This window comes from Pholis gunnellus, assembly GCF_910591455.1.
Source record: "Pholis gunnellus genome assembly, chromosome: 19".
Lineage (NCBI taxonomy): Eukaryota > Metazoa > Chordata > Actinopteri > Perciformes > Pholidae > Pholis > Pholis gunnellus.
Window position 1 is genome coordinate 3,475,342 of NC_136546.1, and position 18,010 is coordinate 3,493,351.

The 18,010-nt window shown below is 42.5% G+C and overlaps 1 protein-coding gene across 2 annotated transcripts in view; it reads left to right on the forward strand.

Annotated features, from left to right (window-relative positions):
- The window catches only part of cd2ap (CD2-associated protein), a 53,471-nt gene extending 37,640 nt beyond the window's left edge, over positions 1–15,831 (forward strand). For both annotated transcript variants that reach the window (XM_079180223.1, XM_079180224.1), the window contains exons 13-19: positions 2,413–2,563; positions 2,720–2,829; positions 7,429–7,544; positions 8,883–8,969; positions 12,441–12,649; positions 12,874–12,937; positions 15,684–15,831. In XM_079180223.1, the coding sequence (XP_079036349.1) occupies positions 2,413–2,563; positions 2,720–2,829; positions 7,429–7,544; positions 8,883–8,969; positions 12,441–12,649; positions 12,874–12,937; positions 15,684–15,725 (779 nt within the window). In that variant the 3' untranslated portion in view covers positions 15,726–15,831. The remainder of the gene's footprint in view (positions 1–2,412; positions 2,564–2,719; positions 2,830–7,428; positions 7,545–8,882; positions 8,970–12,440; positions 12,650–12,873; positions 12,938–15,683) is intronic.
- The last annotated feature ends 2,179 nt before the right edge of the window (positions 15,832–18,010 follow it).

The window sequence follows — 18,010 nt, forward strand, 5'->3', positions numbered from 1 at the left end:
TCTTTTAATCTACCAAATTGGAAAAATTGAATAAAAAGGATGACATGTTAATGTGACATTTCCAATATATTAAATTCAAAGGTTTGTTAAAAACCCGCATAAAGTTTGAGTTATCTAATCGCATCACATGTCGAGGCGAGCTCTGTCAAGTCATTCTTTTCTATCTTACTTCGGATTGCACAGGAAATGAGCTGTGTGTGTGTGTGTGTGTGTGTGTGTGTGTGTGTGTGTGTGTGTGTGTGTGTGTGTGTGTGTGTGTGTGTGTGTGTGTGTGTGTGTGTGTGTGTGTGTGTGTGTGTGTAAATAGGTCTGCAAGAATTTGCTTATACTACTGTGTCAGTGTCGCATCTTTTTCACCTCACCACCATTTCAGATGTGATTTAATTGTATATTTAGAATTCAGTTTGGTTATGTGGAGCTTTCTAAAATCATTAAAACTGATTATTAATAGTAAAATAATAATGATTTATTAATATATAGTTATGAAATAGTGGTCGGTATAGTAAATGTAGATTTTAGACAGCAATGGCATACACATTTATTTAAAAATGTGTTCCTGGAGAAATATATTATTTATTATAAAATAATTTAATAAGACAATATGAAGGCAAATACTGTGAGGTTGTTACTGACCAAATCAACCCTTTAGCTGTCAGTCCTCAGCTTGTGAAGCTCATTACCCGCAATTTCATTTATGTCATTTTCAACTTGCACCCTCGGCGATGTCACTAATTTCATCCACGTTTTTTTCCCCTCACTAAACAAGTACATGGTAGGCCCCACTTTCAGATACAAATTAGATCATGGAGTATTTCGAGCATAAAGACGTTGTAGATGTGATGTGACAATCATTCACTATGAGCTACATCAACATCAACACTGCTAACTTTTTTTTTTTTCCGGAATATAAGCTGAACAGATGTGTTAGATGTTCATTGGATTGATAAAGTGACAGTTTTTCAGATTTCTGATGTGACACCGGTACACATATTGACATTGTCATTTGCAGTATTCTTTTGTTTGTTTTAGTCGAGGCAAACCAATTTCCCTCTCAGTAAGCCAATCACATGCTCAAGTGATAAATCAATTCAGTCAAACGGTGATTGCAGGGCTATTTCTACCTTGTGTAACAATAGAAAAAAGAAAACAATTGTTTGACCGTCATACAGCAGTAATATAGATTTCTTCAAATACTTCCAGTGTGTTTGACGGCTGTTGCTGGGGCTCCATAAGCTCCACAGTAATACTTAAACGGAGTCATCACTCAGTCACACTTCACAAGAGCTAAAAAATGAGCTAGTTCACGTTTCTTTCTTCCGTTTCCTTTTTGGTCTTTTTAAAAAAAAACTGGTGGGATGGTATGGCGTCCAATTAGTCTCAAAACGTGATTGGAGCACACAGAACAGTATCCATGAGCAGAAAAGTTTGCTCAAAATGGAGAATTCCTGCTCCGCTTGCACTAATGCAGTCCCACGAGCACGTGGCAGTAGCCATAGACTGTATATAAGAAGTGGACGTCGTCATCTTGACGTAGCCCATTTTAAAGCCACGAGTTCGGCGATTTCCCGTCACCATCTTGGAATACGGCCGTTGCCATCTTGGCTTGTTTGCATCCGATGAACGGAAGTTACCATCTTTGGAATGCGGAGGAGTGACGTAGAGACGCCGTATACAACTCTGGTAGCAGCAGCGACCTGTCAATCACATTCAGCCCGCCCTAAAGCATCCCCTTCTTTATGGTCTGTTTGACTCTAAATGGACCATCATTTACTAAATGAACATCATGCTGTATTGAAGAAGACTTGAAACTAGAGATTGAGACCATAAACTCATGTTTACAATGTTTACTGAGGTAATAAATCAAGAGAGAAGTAGAGTCATTTTCTCATAGACTTCTATACAACCAGAGGAGTCGCCCCCTGGTGGACAGTAGAGAGAACGCAGGTTTTAATACACTTCTGCATCGGCTTCACTCCACAGAACCAGAGGTTGCAGCCTGATTACAATCAAACTCTTTTTCACTTCCCCCGAAGACAAGAAGGGGCACACATTCTGAGCGGCCACTGCACTAGTCATCTCACTCAAAACAACGAACCAGTGCTGCCTGATTCGTTCAGCTGAGGACAAACTTCTATCAGCAGATAAGCTTGTCGAACATCAATTTGTTCTTGTCGTAAACAAATTTACTTTTTGAAACTCAGACTTCGAAAGGATTTGCCTTGGTTTCCTGTGAGTCATTGTCGAGTTGATTGCGGGAAGCTGAAATTTAGTCAGTTTCAATGTTCCATAATGATATTTTCAGTGATGTGTACAATTTCTCCTCTCTGCCTCTTTGTTTCTCTTTTATCATTCACAGTTTCATCAACATCTTTTTCCAACTCTCTTCTCACCTCTTCTTTTCTCTGCTTTCAGTTGACAGGCCCACGCTGGATCACAAACCATCCAAGCCCGCGGCGCCAGTGGTCCCACCCAAGAAGCCAGTCCCCCCTCCCGGGAAAGGCAGGCCCGGAGGCTTCCTCCCGAAGAGGCCGGACAAGCCTCTCGCTCCCTCGCCGAACCTCAAGTGAGTCCATTATCCATGTCTAACTAGCCATCAGTCCAGCATCTGCTCGTGTGCACCATTATTAGTCTTGTCTCTTGTGTGTTGATGTGAGCAGCAATTTTTACATGAATGTACGGTAATTTCATGTTGAAAAGGTTTTCCCCTCTTTGTCTTCAGGCACAATGGAGAGGTGCCTTCCACGCGACCAAAGTCCGACTTCGAGCCGTTATTGCCCACCAAACCCAAAACGCTGTCCGGGGACTGGGGGGAGAAGTCTTTGGATATGGGTATGTACAGTATTGCCTCTAGATGTCAAAGACCAGAGTAATGGAGGTGATTAGTTTTGCTTGTTGTTATGTCGGAATCTTGATTATTTGAACTGCAAAACACACTCGGGGTGAAACGGAATGTTCCACGAGTGAGATGAAATGAGTAGTTTCCAATCTGTTTTTTTAGGCCAAAAGCGATGAATGGATTAGTTCCCCAAATGGTGCAGCACCCAGATCTGCCCCTGCAGTATATACTGCTTCTAATACGACTACTACTATTCATGTTGTAACATGCTACTGAGTGGTAGATTGTTTAATTCTTTTATGTATTTTGTTTATAAAAAAAAAAAAAATTGAAATTCTGCATTTTAGTTAGCATTCGTTTTGAGATGCATTAGAAACGGTAAATATTTTACAGTCAAATCAAATAGTTTAAAGCATATTCAACCTTCGTTTCTTTAAATTTGCATTTAATACTTTACTTATTGCTTTACAGGCCTCGTATGAAGGCAATAAAGTAGTGCATGAATATGAGATATTAGTTTACAGATAACTACAATCCCTCCTCTGCATTGTGGAGGTTGATTTATGGCTTTTGCCGGTGACACCCACAGTCTGTGGGCATATCTCTGGGTTACATTCGTGGTCTTCTTGATTCGTCACGGTTCCTTTTTGTTTCTACGCCCTCTGGCGTTTCGGCGAATAATACGAGTATAAACGGCTCCGTTCATGCCCGGATCTCGCGCGCCGTCTGCGGAGGCTCGCGCTACGGCGGGTATAAACAAAGCTTTATCTTCTACGACTCAGAATCACAAGAAATCAACTACAAGGATGGAACTCAAACGCGACAGCACAGTTTACAACACAAACCTTCTACTTAATTTGGAAAAAAATGGGAGTTCTTAAATCATGCGATAGTTATATAATACTAAAGCATGTGGAGTCAGCCAATCATGAGGGAGTTCTCCCCTGCTGGAGACGTGACGTCAGTAACAACCCTCTCTTCTTCCAGAACACACAGACTCAACTTCTGTTTTTACATATGAAATGTTATCCTCCCTATTATACAAGCATTCTCATCTAGATTACACTTTTTCATTTAGTTTAGTTAGATACAAAGATCTATTTGTATACCAAAGAAGTTTATTTGTTAATTTATTAGTCGATTATTTGCCACAAAGTATTACAATTCTTTAATGAGATATTTAATAATCAATCATAAAAATTTTTTTTTTTATTTCAGAGCCGTAGTTTAGGTTTAGATGCCCTGTAGAAGAATAATACCTATTGGAATACCTGTAATACCAGTTAAAAGACGCATTCCTCATGAACATTTTTACCACCAAGAGTTCCTTCACGTCGACCATTGAAACGTTGTCAATCAGCAGTTTGCAGCCGTCCGGCTTTTGCACATTATGAGCTGTGCATCAATATGCAAATTTGCCTTCAATAAAATGCAGTGGCGGGCAGTGCATTTTATACCTGGGCCTTCACTGCTGTCTTACCACCTAATAACCTCATGATGGCGCCATAGCTACGGTTATTTGTTTCTAAGGGTGTAACATCACGTATTCATATTAAACCGTTCGGTACGACGCTTACAAACCGAACAATACGTTTGAATAATACAAGTGCATTTGGAAAATGCAGAAGCTTAAATTGTGATAAATATAATGTTTTTTTGTCTGTTTAGTTTCTGACCCGGAAGCAAAACAAAACACAACTGTGTTCTGCGAGGCTATACTAAACTAGTTTAGTAAGGAAAACAACACGCACAAACTCGCGCTATACTCTCCCCGCAGCGTTCAGGCAGCTGTTCCTACTGATTCAAACTGGGCTAAGCAATCGCCACACAATCCCCATTTCTCTAGACCATAATTCTTGCTTTGTAAAAGAAAACAGCCCACAGATTCAATTATCCGGACCCTAAACCCAGGCTGTTTTTTACTATGTCCAGTTTGTCCGGAAATGTGCTTCTTGAGAAAGGCGTTCCCAGTAACTCCGCCACTATATCCGTTTCTCCTCCTCTTTCCGCCATTTGATGTTAAAAAAACAAAGCTAGGTAAAATGTCTTTCATATATTTCCACTTGAACTCCGACTGCTACAACCTAAATTCTGCTAGCAAGCACACTGCGGAGCTGCAGTAATGCTGATGTAGCTGTAGGCCTGCAGGCCGCTCTGGCGCGTCAAAGAATGTTAAACTAAAGATCTGATTGGTTGAACACTTTGACAATCAACAATATCGTCCCCATTCACTTAAACTGCACATGGATTCACTGGTGAGTCTGCAGGCCTCGGGCCTCTCTTCTTACCTAGAGACACAGAGGTGAAATCTGATTGGATAAAAGCTCTACTTAAAACAAGCTGCACTGGAAGCAGAGCAACTGAGGAACACAGTAGCTGTGCAATGAGAAAATAAGATAATGGGAAAAATATTTTTAGAAATTATAATACATATAAGAAAAAATGTAATGTATTTAAGAAAAAATATTAAATTATAAAATAGCTATAACTTTGTGATTCTGTTTAGGCCAGCAGAGAAGGCTTTGCAGGCCCTGACGGCCCGCCACTGATAAAATGGCAAAAGACGTGAGGGAAAACACGCAGAGCTTCAGTCGACATAGGCAGAGCTCGGTGTAAGCGTGAGAGAAATGAAGAAAAAAAAGACAGCACATGGCGAGGAAACTGAACAGGGGGAGATGTAATTGAAAAGATGAATAGTTTTGAGGCATTCAGTGATAAACAGAAGCACAGGGGGGGAAGAGAAACGTGGGCGGCAAAGGGTCCAGAAAAAAAGACGAGGACGGATTTGTTTTTACCCACCAGAGAGTTCTCTGTTTGCAACAGGTTCCGTGCAGAGGTGACTAAAAGCCACTAAAACGCCAGACCACTCATTCTGGCATCCTGACACACACACATTGCCGTCGAACATGAAAATCCAATCCCGCCTGCAGTCACGTGCGATGCTCTTCCGACTGCAGGAGGTTTGTTACTGTGAAGCTGCAAAGTGCTGTTACACAATGGCCGCTAAAGTTGCATCTATAAAGTAAAAGTGGAAATGACTCATTCTGTCCTCTGTTTAAGTTCGTTGTGCTCATATGCACACACTCGTAGACAGACGTCATATTACCGTATAGTTGCATTTAAATGTGTACCGTAAATCCTCTTTATTTCCAAAGTGCAAAGTCGTCATGCGGAAAATTAGCACGCAGATTTACCGTAGTCCGCATCTCATTTTCGCATCGCACTGAGAAACGGCTTCGTGAGAATTTACGGTTGCTCAGCAGTCTCTCGATGTCTGTTTGAGAATGTGTTCAGATGTAAAATGGCATTTTACCAGAACTTCGATAGAATGCCCTGTAGCATTTAGCATTGTGCTAATTCTGCTGTTCCAGAGAGAAAATACCTGATGTTAACTAGCTATTAACATGGCCTCTGAGGGAAAATACGTCCAAAGAATTGGTGCAGCAACAGCTTACGTACCAACGCATACTAAAGGAACCTCATTTGTGCATTTTCCAACTAATACACCAATGTTGAAGCTTGTGTACTTCATTGCTGAAGTACTTCCATAAATACTTACTAGCTCAAGTGACCCTGATGAAAGTTAAAAACAAAAACATTCTGCCTCTACAGGTTAGGAGAACCACAAAATACCATATGCATGGCATTGGCTTTGCATACCCTACCCACGATACCCACTTGATCATTAGTGAAGGAATGTCCGCACTATACGTGTGCAGATTTCACAGTCAGTGAAGCCAAGCAAATAGTTAAAGCGCTTTGAACTTGAACAGGGTTCGACATTAACGCTTGCCCAATTCAAGTAGACTGTGTTTGGGCGAGTGGAATACATCATGCAGTTGTCCAATTGGGAAAGTGAAAAATAAATGTGAAGTTTATAAGTGGCTGAAAAATATGCAATCAGGAGATCGGCCTTGATGCTTTTTAGTCACAGATACCTAATAATGCTAATTAGTGAGCAAGAGGAGAGCTAGTTAATATTAGCTGTTAGCAGCCAGTGGACGGCACAGTCCTGCTTGGCTAAATAACAAAGCTACCAGCATAGTAACATTTGGAACTACTAACTTCATCGACATAATGTATTAATTAACATGCTGCTCAGAGTAATCACAGCGACAGTCTCTCCCTAGAACAGTCTTGCTCCTAATGGAGCTAACCGCTATGGTACGAAGGTTGCATTGAGTTACGTTGTGGTGCGTTCAAGCTCCAAAAATAGTATCGGGCGAAGGGAGATTACAACGTCATCATGACGTGTTCAAATGTAATCTGGCAAAACGTACTTTTTTTTTTCAATTTTTCAAAAATGTGTTGATCTGGATTACTCATCTAAAGTGTCATTGTGTGGTTAATGTCACTTTGTGAAACAGACCGGACCTAGCCTAAGTGTGCCTAAACTTTACCGACCAATAGCGTAACTTCATCACTGGGCAACTCTATCACCCATTGACAGACTTAAGAGTTTAAAGGGCTATAGGCTCATTTTTCTGCTGCCAAAGCTGTTCACGAGCAATAATGAAATGAGATTGTGCGTTCACCCCATTACTCATCGGTTTTCCTTCTCCCTCTCTGCCTCCCCCATCTATTCCCAACAGATCTGATGAGTTTTGACGAGTTGTCGTCTACCTCGGAGAAGCTCTCTCACCCCACTGCTAACAGACCAAAGATGCCTGGCAGGAGGCTGCCCGCCCAGTTTGGCGGAGGACATTCGGTGAGCGCACACAAGCACCTCGGCAACTCGCAACTAGCCCCATCATGACCATCATGGTCTACATGTCGGGATGTTTAGGATTAGCAAAATGTTGGAAATCGTTGCCGTTTCTTTCCAATTTGCATTTTACTGCAGGATGTCATGTCACATTGCTGTTGCAGGTGGATAGTCACATGATACGGTTGATTTACACATGCAGTACTGTGTAGCAGATTGGGTTGGGTTCTGATAACCGTTCCATTTTAGACCCAGCTCCAGTAGGCCAAATGCCCATAGTCATTCAAGTTAATACAAGGAACGTTTAACTGGTTATAAAGCAGTCTCAATACTCTGTATGACCTACGCTAGTAAACGAGAACGTCAGAGAGAAGATTGGCTATTTCTATGTCGTTATTCTTAATGCTTGTCATCGGTGCCACCGGGTCAGATTCTGCTAAAATCAGATGAAATCATGCTGGTTCACCAGAAACTCCTTCGGCTCAGACTCCAGCGGGGCTTCCAGCAGAGACCAGTCCACCGTGGACGGACCCGCCAAAATCAACACAAAGATGAAAGCAGCTTTCAGCTCAAACATAAAACAAGATTTCTTAACAAACCTTTTTTTCCTTCCTACCTCTTTTACATTTTTTTTAATCTATATTATATTTTATTATTCATCATAACCTAAAACTACAAATTAGCTTTTGATAAACGTTGCTTTCTCCAGTTGACATGAGAAAACACAACTGGCATCAAATGAATCAGCTGCAGCTAATCAACGTCAATTCAAGCTAAAAAGACACTTGTGGCTGTTTATATTAATCTACAGTAGAAATTCAACCAGGCCATCAACTTCATATTTTTGCATATGGACCTTTCATATTCAAAGTCAGCTGTCATGAGGCTACACTTATTACTTTAAAAAAGTGACATTGTTCAGATTGGATCAACAGGTTATACATGTTAATAAGGCTACCATTAAAAACTGTCTGGCTCATCGGACACAAATACGTTATTACATATCAGATCTTATTTTCTCGCTCTCTTCTGAAATGGATGTACCACTCCATGGATTTTCCTTTCACTCTGAGGTCCCTTGGCTCTCTGTTACCCATCACTCCCCTTCACTCACTCGCACTCTGTCACGCTCTCTCTCACTCACTCACACACACACACAAATAGCCCCGCCTCATGTCGCGACTGTGTGAGAGTAACCCTCAGGAGTCACCGGGGACAGGCACTACCCCGAGTGTTATCACGTTCCCCATCAGTCAGGTCCGCCTCTCAGGAAGCTGTATGCTGAAAGTCAAACGTAAAGTGAATGTGACTCAAACAATGAATCAAACTCTTCCCTCGCAGCCCACCAAGGAGGTGAGCGTGGAGAAGTCCTTCAAGTTCGATGAGGAGGATGCTGCTGCCAAACCAAAGCTGACAGAAACCAGAAAGGTAACTTAGAGCGCCATCTTTCACCAGATGACAAACACTGCAAATGGTACGATATCCATCAAATGGTTTGCTACAATGACCCCCTTCAAATGCCTCATTACTATAACAAGCATCAGAATGACAGTGTGTGTGTGGGGCTACACTCTCTTGTCGCACAAGACAAAAAATAAAATACAATATAGATTTTACAGCCATGTTATTAATACTGGTTGAAAGTAAGGAACTGGAGCTACTGCGGTAGAATGGTTAAAGGGCCAGTGTGTCGCATTCTGGTGGATCTAGAAGTGGAATATTATATTCATAATAATAGTTCTTTGTGAGCCACAGTGAAGACCTCACCTTGCAGTTTTCTCTCCTCCTCACTGAAATGAAGGGATGTCATTTTATTTCGCACTCCTTTGTGGAAAAGACGAGCCCAATATAACATCACTGCTTTTCTACTGTTCTATTTCAATCTGTTTGGAGTTCAAGTCTAAGTAGCTTACACTCAAAAGAAAGATACATCACAGTCTTGAATTGATTATTAGTAAAACACACTTGCTCATTTTAATACACTGGGGAGTCACTTGGTCTGGCATGACCATTAGCTTATTGTGGCTAACGTTGAATTGTTAGCAGACTTAAAGGGCCAGTGTGTAGGCTTACGGGGGATCTATTAGCAGAAGAATCATCGCTGGGTTTTTCGTTGGCTTAGAATGAGCCCCTCATGTCTGCATAGGGTCCAGGTCGTCTTCATGGAGTCCTCCATGTCGCTCCGCTGTGTTTCTACAGAAGCCCAGAATGGACAAACTAACACTGGCTCTAGAGAGCCTTTCACGTCACCTTGAGGCCGCCGTAGTCTCCAGACGTGAGACGCAGAGTGCAAAACCGTGGAACCGCCGTCCGACTTCAATCGCTTCCAAAGTAGTGTTATTATGGTCTGGATGTCCTCTGAGTGAGGGGGAGCGGACGGCATCACGGTTTTGCAGCTTATAAGCTCTTTGTCCATTTTTTTCCCCCAGAAATTATAAGTCCAGACCTAACAAATCTGCAATGGCCAGAAAAAGTCAAAGAATACAAGAGAGCAAAAGGAAACCGTGAAGACAATAAAAAACAACCTCAGATCAGCCATATTAGAGAAAGGAAATAAGTGGAATGGTACACAGCGAGATCTCCCACCAGGACAGTTCTAATGAAATACTGTAGATGCAGACGGGTGACGAGTCGAAGGGAAAACAAAAGAAGCGCAGGTACTTATCAAATATTGATGTTCGCAGGTTTGTTTTCTTTTTTTATACATTTCAAAGACCTAACGATCAATCGATTAATCACACGCCACTGTCACAATAATCTATTGTTTAAGTGATAGTTGCAAGCATGGAGCACGTGTACATATGATCTTTTTTTTGAGCACCTTCCGGAAAGACGAGCTGGTTAATTGGCACCTTTCCGACAGTGAGACAGTCCTCCGCGGTGTGACGGAAGAGAGTGTGGGGAGGACCACCGCCTGCTATTCAGTCAGCATTTCAGTAATTGCCTCAGATGCTATCGAGTGTGGATTGGTCATGGTCAGGCCGAGACCAATTCAGCTGGGGGTTTAAAAAAAACAAATACAAGAGACAGAAGAAGCAGGCGGAGTAAAGCTTAGCTCGCAGCACTCATAACCAAACAGCTCAGAGTGTGTGTGTGTGTGTGTGTCCTTCTCCTTCCTGACTGCTCCACCTGCAATTGGTGTTTATAATGTTAAAATGAAATACTGTAGATGAATTAAAGGATAAAAACTGAAGAAAACGCACGATTGCAGCTGCTTCCCTTTAAAGGTGAACTGCGTATTTCGTCAAGGATGCGTTTGGGTCTTAAAGCAACAGTCGCATGTATGTTGAGAGAGTTTCCGGTCACTGTAATCATTCCTCCTCTCATACCGGTGCTGAAGGGATCCCTTTTAACATTATTACAGCAAGCAACTTTCTGAGTGATGAGAGAAAAACGCTCCCTATCGTCTGTGTCACTACACACAGGCAAACTATTTCTATACGGTATGACGAACACGACATTGGACACAGTCCACACATAAACTTGAACCTCGAGCCTGGTGAACATGTAACTCTAATCATCATGACTGAGATAGAATCTGAAAAAACAAAAGGCCTGGTGTGAACCTTCCTATATGAACAGTAAATATAAACCGTACTGCTCCAATCATCTATGTCTCTTTTTATTTTTTATTATTTTAACTTTTGGGGGGTTTTCATTCCATATTTTCAGGTCTTATTTTATTGTATTTTGAGTATTTTATCTCTCTCGTTTCATTTGCTGGACTTTATTGAATTGGTTTAAATCTAAAGGAAAGGGTATTTTACAAAAACGCTAGGTTTGGAATTTGTGGTCAAAAGCACACATTCCCTTTGTGTTATCTGGTATTAGTGGAATATGTAAGGAGAAACCGAACCAGAGCGAATAATGTCAAGAACTGAATGGACGAGTACACAATAAGAAAATGGTGTTTGTTGTTATTGAATCATTTATTTCATTTTGCGTGCCCACCTTAACTTCATATGCTCATCGTGATACCAGAAAGCTTGTAGTAAGAGTGGGTCCTCCATCGATCATTCTACATATTAAAGGTAGCCTGTATTTCTTTTACTTTACAAACAAATGTCCACTTTCACTGTGGACATTTGTGTTGAATGCATTTCCCTTTTCAGAGCAGATTTTTGCAGAAGAATCTTAAAGGAATACTTGACCACTTGTATATCTTCATTATTCACCGTGTGTTACCGGTACTTCTTGAAGAACATTTGTTTCTCGCATGCCTCCACGTTTGTTGACGTTGTTTGTTCTTTTCTTCCTTCCTTTTTGTGGCACATTGGAATACCGAGAAGCTGTGTTGTCTTGTGGGACTCCAAGTGGTGCAGAACTCCAGAGTAGCTTTTTAAGTTCACCACATAAAGACAGCAGGATGTGCCGTCGGTTAGAAGTGCCTACGGAGAGAACGCCTCAATGAGCTTAGCTTCTAGTACCGGTGAAGTCGGTGCGTACATTGTTATTTCTCACAGAGGCATTTCTCTCCCGAGAGACTGACTCGCGATGGACGTGATAAAAGCATCGACGGAGAATGTTTCGGTGCCGCGTGGGATCAGAAAGCCTGTTAGTGATGAGAGGTCTATGCACTGTAGCCCAACAATATCCTTTTATTTGCTGTTTTCTTTCAAAGGTGAATGCTAGTTTGAGAGTGCAGTGATGCCACAAATGAAGTGAAAGATGTGGCAACGATGTGAAAGGATCTGATCAATCCTAGGTCACCCACATGCTCTAAAGAACGAGTCATTGCAAATCAACAGTTGCCTTGTAACAAGCCCTGCACAAAGGATCACTGAACAACTTGATGAGTCTGAAAATGAACGATCTGTGAACCAAATAGGGGGAATATCTGCTGCTCTGTCTGTCTGACTCTGTCTTGTGTTTTTTCGTCCTTATTTTTGCCCCTCACAGCCTTCCACCAACACCTTATCCTTGTCACCGGCACCCCTCAGGCCCGCCGCGACCAGCACCGAGGCCAAGCCGAGCCCCGCGGCGGCCCCGAGCTCAGAGGGCAGCCGGGCCCGGCTGGAGCCCGACGAGCCCAACGGCGAGCTCACCGAGCTGAGGAGCCAGATGAAGGAGCTGCTGATGTCCGTGGAGCTGCTCAAGGCCCAGCAAATGTAATGAGATGCAGTGCTTGTAAATGACATTTAGCTTTGTTAGTGGACCTTCAGCTCAGTGTGTTGGCATTCCAACATGACTTTCATTTTAAATGAGAACATTTGTGTTGGGATTTCTTTTTTACATCCCCAAAGAACACACAGTCGTCATCACGAGTTTGAACCTTTGTCTCTATGCTGCACTACACATACTAATGAGTCCATACGTGTGTTTGTGTGTCCAGGAGAGAGATAGCGGAGCTACGAGCAGAGCTGGATGAGGAGAGGCTGAAGCGCGTGGCCTTGCAGGTAACATTGATCGCCATAGCAACACACGCTGGGCTGTCGACATTCATTAGTTTAGCCAAATATTGATGAAGACCAGAACAAAGACAATGGCTGGAAGTGGTGAGAGTGATTGACAGGTGGCCAAAAACAGTAGTTTAAGATTACACACACGCTCCTCCAGCCAGTCCTGGGCCCAGGGTGCAGTGGTCCCTTTGGGTGCATCTTGGTGGCTTTGCAGCGTCCCTGTTTTTCTTTGTATATACATCCAGCATCGTTTTCATCCACGCTGACTTGCGAGCGGTCTTTGCTGGTGCACCAGTCCCTCAATTTCCGGGCAAACATCTGCTGATGAAAGTCATGTGATATCTTTGAAAGCTCCAGAACAGCTACTAAACGGACGTCGAGGTGATTGTTTTGTCACTTTCTTTTTTTCCCCAAATTCAAGAATGAACTTGTATTCACCAATTGGTACACGTAAACTACCTGTAGTTTACATTGGTTCATGTTAAAATAAAAGTAAAACAATCGTTTTCAGTAATAATGGTACGCCATAAATAACCATGTTTCATTACAGCTGCTGTTACATTTTATCAAAAGCAAAAAGAGCAGGACCTTCAGCCAATGTTTCTTTTAATTTATTGTTGTTATTTTTATGTAAGCCGGGTCAGCTGCTTCCGTGAGTCACATGGCTGCTGGCCTGCTGGCGTTAGTGGTCCCTGGAGAGTGAACACATTCAGCCTCCCTGATGTCGGGTCACACCATTCGATTTTTCTAGCGATTAAAAAAAAAGCAAACAGCGGTGGACGCGAACCCCGGCCCATCCCAGCATGGCAGCGATACCAATCACATCACAGGAGGAGGGAGCCCCCTGCAGAAAGCCCTCGGCATACACAGTCCACACACACACACACACACACACACACACACAGAAACATAGCCGCAGATTAGTTCCCCCCCACCACCACACCCCCTACGGTTAATTTCTACTCCCACAGATGTGTAGGAAGAAGAGATGCCAACCAGGGAAAGATGAAGAAAAACATTGGAGGGATTGCAGTCGCACTTCTTTTCCCTCAGGACTTAGGAGCTTTTCCTCTCGGTTCTCATTCAGATGTTCCCGTAGCAGCAGGAGTTCTAGTAGTACAGTGGTGGTCATTAGAGGAACACAAAGATGATTTGAATGGATTGTTCAATGCTTTCTCTCTTTCCCTTCCATAGAAAATCTTCTTCCGCTGGCTTCCTGTGCACATTAACTCTTGTATTTCTTAATGAGTTTTTGCCCACAGCTGCCCCTCGTGTTAGTATATAGCATCAGTCAGTAACGTTTCCAGTCTTTATGCTAAGCTAAGCTGTCTCTTGACCCAGTTCACCGTACTGACATGGGACCGGTATCGATGTTCTCATCAACTCTCGGCAAGAAATAGAAGTGTATTCAACTATTCCTCCAAGTTTTTTTAAACAAGGCTCTGTATGTATTCATGCTGGTTAATGCTCAAGTTAGGTGATAATAAGTTGTGGACCTGCGGGTTTTACCCATGGACTCTATCCACTTCCGCCCACTGCACAAAAATGAAACCGAAATATCCCACCTAGCTGCTACTCTCGCACCTTTTTGGCTAGAAAGACACAACAGCTAACCATAATATCTCGATGAACCTCTGTTTCTATCAGGAAAACACAGCATCATGTTGTATATTTCATTTGTTACAGAAAGTGTCAGAAAGTGAAGATCATCTGATAAAACATGTTTTCAAAGTTATTCTTAGAGCTGTAACGATATATTTAAGTACTAATATTGGTACTCGGTATCGGTAAGTGCGCCAATGTAAGTACTTATACATACTTGATGTCGGTGCATCCCTAAAATGTACGCATCTGTCTTGTGATTCGTGTTTCAGAAACGCCGTCTGTTATGTTCACATGACAATGCGACAGCGCTGGCTATCAGTGGAAATGTTGCTAAGCTAACTAGCATCAGCAGTCAGTGACTGAATGAACCGTTAACTTTTTATAAAGGTCTCGTACAATTCCTGACCTTTTGGCGCCGCAACTACTTCACTCAGAGCAGAGCAGCTGTCAATCATAATGCCACGCCCCCTTTTAATAGCCTCGAATAAGTCATTAAAAAAGAATCACTTTAACATACATCAGTGTGATAAGAGCTACATAAAATGAAAGAATTCAGCTTTGTGAAAATGTATTTAAGGTGTAAGAATGATTTAATTTCTTTTGGTCTACGTCCCATCCGCTAACATGGAGGGGGCGGGGTTTGTGACCTTTACTGCAGCCAGCCACCAGGGGGCGATGGAGATGGGTCATGAGATACCCACGACTTAATAAGCAACAGCCAAATTCAAAGTTTGAGAAATGAAACAAACATCCAACACTGAAAACGTCCAACTCGTCTGCTTCATTAGGAAGTGTGGGTGTGGTTTCGTCTAGCATCGTGTCATTGTGCTTTTTTAAACGATTTGTCAAAGACGTGCTGCTCGGCTGAAGTTCTCAGCTCCTGGCTCCGGCTTCATTGTCATTCCGGTACTCCTCCTAATCCCCGGCAGTGATAAAATCCCTTCCACAGCGGGACACCTCCACCATTGTGCCTCACAGCGGGGACCAATGTTGCCTGGATCACGGGCTCAAAACCCTCCCTGGCAGATAGAGTAGACAAAAATCTGCTGGAGGGATGGGAAGTTCTCTATCAGCGTCACAGTCCCCCATACTGAGCGTGTGTGTGTGTGTGTGTGTGTGTGTCATTGTGTCCTCACAGATGGAGATAGAAAAACTGAAGCGGACCGTCCACTCGACGTGAAGCCGGCGTCCCAATCAGCGGCGAGCCTCGAGGTCAGCCGCCGGTCCTTTCGGACCAACCGGAGAGCGGCAGAAGGGGGAGCGGTGATCGGACGGGTAGTTCAGCGGACGGGAGAGAGGGTGGGGGGGGGGGGAAATCACGAGATCCACCTGGAGCACAATCCTAGTTTGTTTCTCAGCGACCTATGAAAATAAACTCTCCCCATATTTGTAAGAATTACACTTTTGCACATATAAAAACATTATCAAGCTAGATGTAATTAAGTTACAAATGTATACGTTTTTCCTTTTCTTTTTTTTTTTTGCCAACACACAACAGAATTACAACAGAGGCCTTACTTCAAACTACTGTGCTGCCACTCCCACTCTCTCCCCTGTCTCTCCAGCGTTCCTTGAGCCCCTCGGGGGGGAGGTTCGCTCTCAGTACTACTGACTTTGTATAAAGCAAGGGAGCGCTTGTTTTCCTCGCCTCAATTTTTTTTAAACGATGCACACATTTTAAAAAAAAAGAAAATGTTTGATTTCAGTTAACATCTTCTGATTCCTCAGCGAATCGATTTTTTTTTCTTTTCCCGGTGCTCCACCCCGAGGCTGCGGTGCTTTCGGGGAGCGAGCTCTGCTTTCTTTCCTCTTTTTTATGTTTTTTCTGCCCAGGGTAACACTACTGTGCCTGTTTAAAAAAAAAATGATATTAAGTTTGTAACGGGAGCATATATATATATACCACAACGGTGTCTGGAAAGTTTGCAGCATGATATATTGTATATTTTTTAAGTCTACTGACATGCCTAGTCAAATGCTATATCCAGGGCCTCTCCTATGCTGGTGTCTTCTATTTTTTGTCGAGCTGTTTCGCTCGCAGGGAATGTTTCTCAGAAGTTTACCAGAGTTTATATATTCTGCAGGTAATGCAAACCCCAATCCACATGCACACGAAAAAAATCAGACCGACTGCACTCTTCTATTATCAAGGTTGCTGACCAACACATTGATCATCTCTGCAACCTGCTTTTAAGCCGGCCACCTCTTAATCTCCATCGCGGCCCCTTTCTACCTCTTCCTCTCCTTTCTCCCATCCCGCTCTGATTCAAAGAGATTCATTTGTGTCTCTGCTTTGTGTCGCGCATGAGAATCAGCTGTCCTCTCCTCATCCTACATGATCTGTTCTGGTCTACATTCCGAGTACACACTAACTGGAAGCAGCGTGAATGAGTGAATGAAAATGAATTAAATCCCCATGTGTAGATTTTTTTTTTTAACGTGATTTTATAATCCTTCACATTACTTATTCTTGGTGGAACTTTCTGTGTGCGTTGAAAAATGAGACAATCCCGGGTGAAATTGGTGCAATCTGTGTGTTTTCTTTTAGCCACTTAGCATCATCGCTCTCGAGCTAACAATCGCTGTCCGTCTGTCACTTAGTTTGTCGATCCACCTCTTTGGACCCAAACTGGAATATGTTGATCACTATTGTACGGAAAGAAATTTGGTGCATTCATGGTCCCCAGAGGGCGGATCCTAATGATGTTTGCAACCCCTTGATTTGTGTTTTTTTTTTTTTTTTTTTTTGTGCGACGCCATCAACAGATCAAAGTTATTGATTTGAAATATCTCAATATTTAACAGACGCGTTCATTGTTACCAGATGATATATCTTCAGTGAACATTTTAGAGTAACCTAACGCCAGGCTGGAGCGCAGACAGTGAGGTCACGGCGTACCGACACACCTTGGGGTGCACTTCTAAGTCACTGCAGCAAGGTGCAGTCGGTTTTAAGTCTGTTTTGCTGTCCAATACTTTTAACAAATATCTGCTCAAATAATGAATTACAACAGCCTCAGCTGCACTTATTATTAGCAAATGTTAACATGCTAATCTGCTAAACTTACACATTTACTTTGTTGCCTGACCAATACTGGATTATCGAGGCCGATATTAATATATGAAGTTTAAAAAAAAATCTTCCACAAACATCTCGACCGTTACATTTTTAAAAAAATATACAAACGTACAGCATAAAAAAAACATTTGATAAGGATTCCTTCTTTTTCCAATTACAAACAAGATACGCAAAGTCAACTATTAACTAACGAGTTGTGCATTTTACAGTTTCTCTCGCCAACAAAAAGGGAAACATCTCTTTGGAGCGTGTTAGCTCAGAGCTGCTAGCGCGTGGTGAGACCACCAGTAGAAGTCGCCAACGGCAAAAAAAAACGTCCAAATCCTACTCATTAGAACTTTAGGAGGAAGCTTACAAACAGCCAATGAGCCGATTCCTTTTCTAAC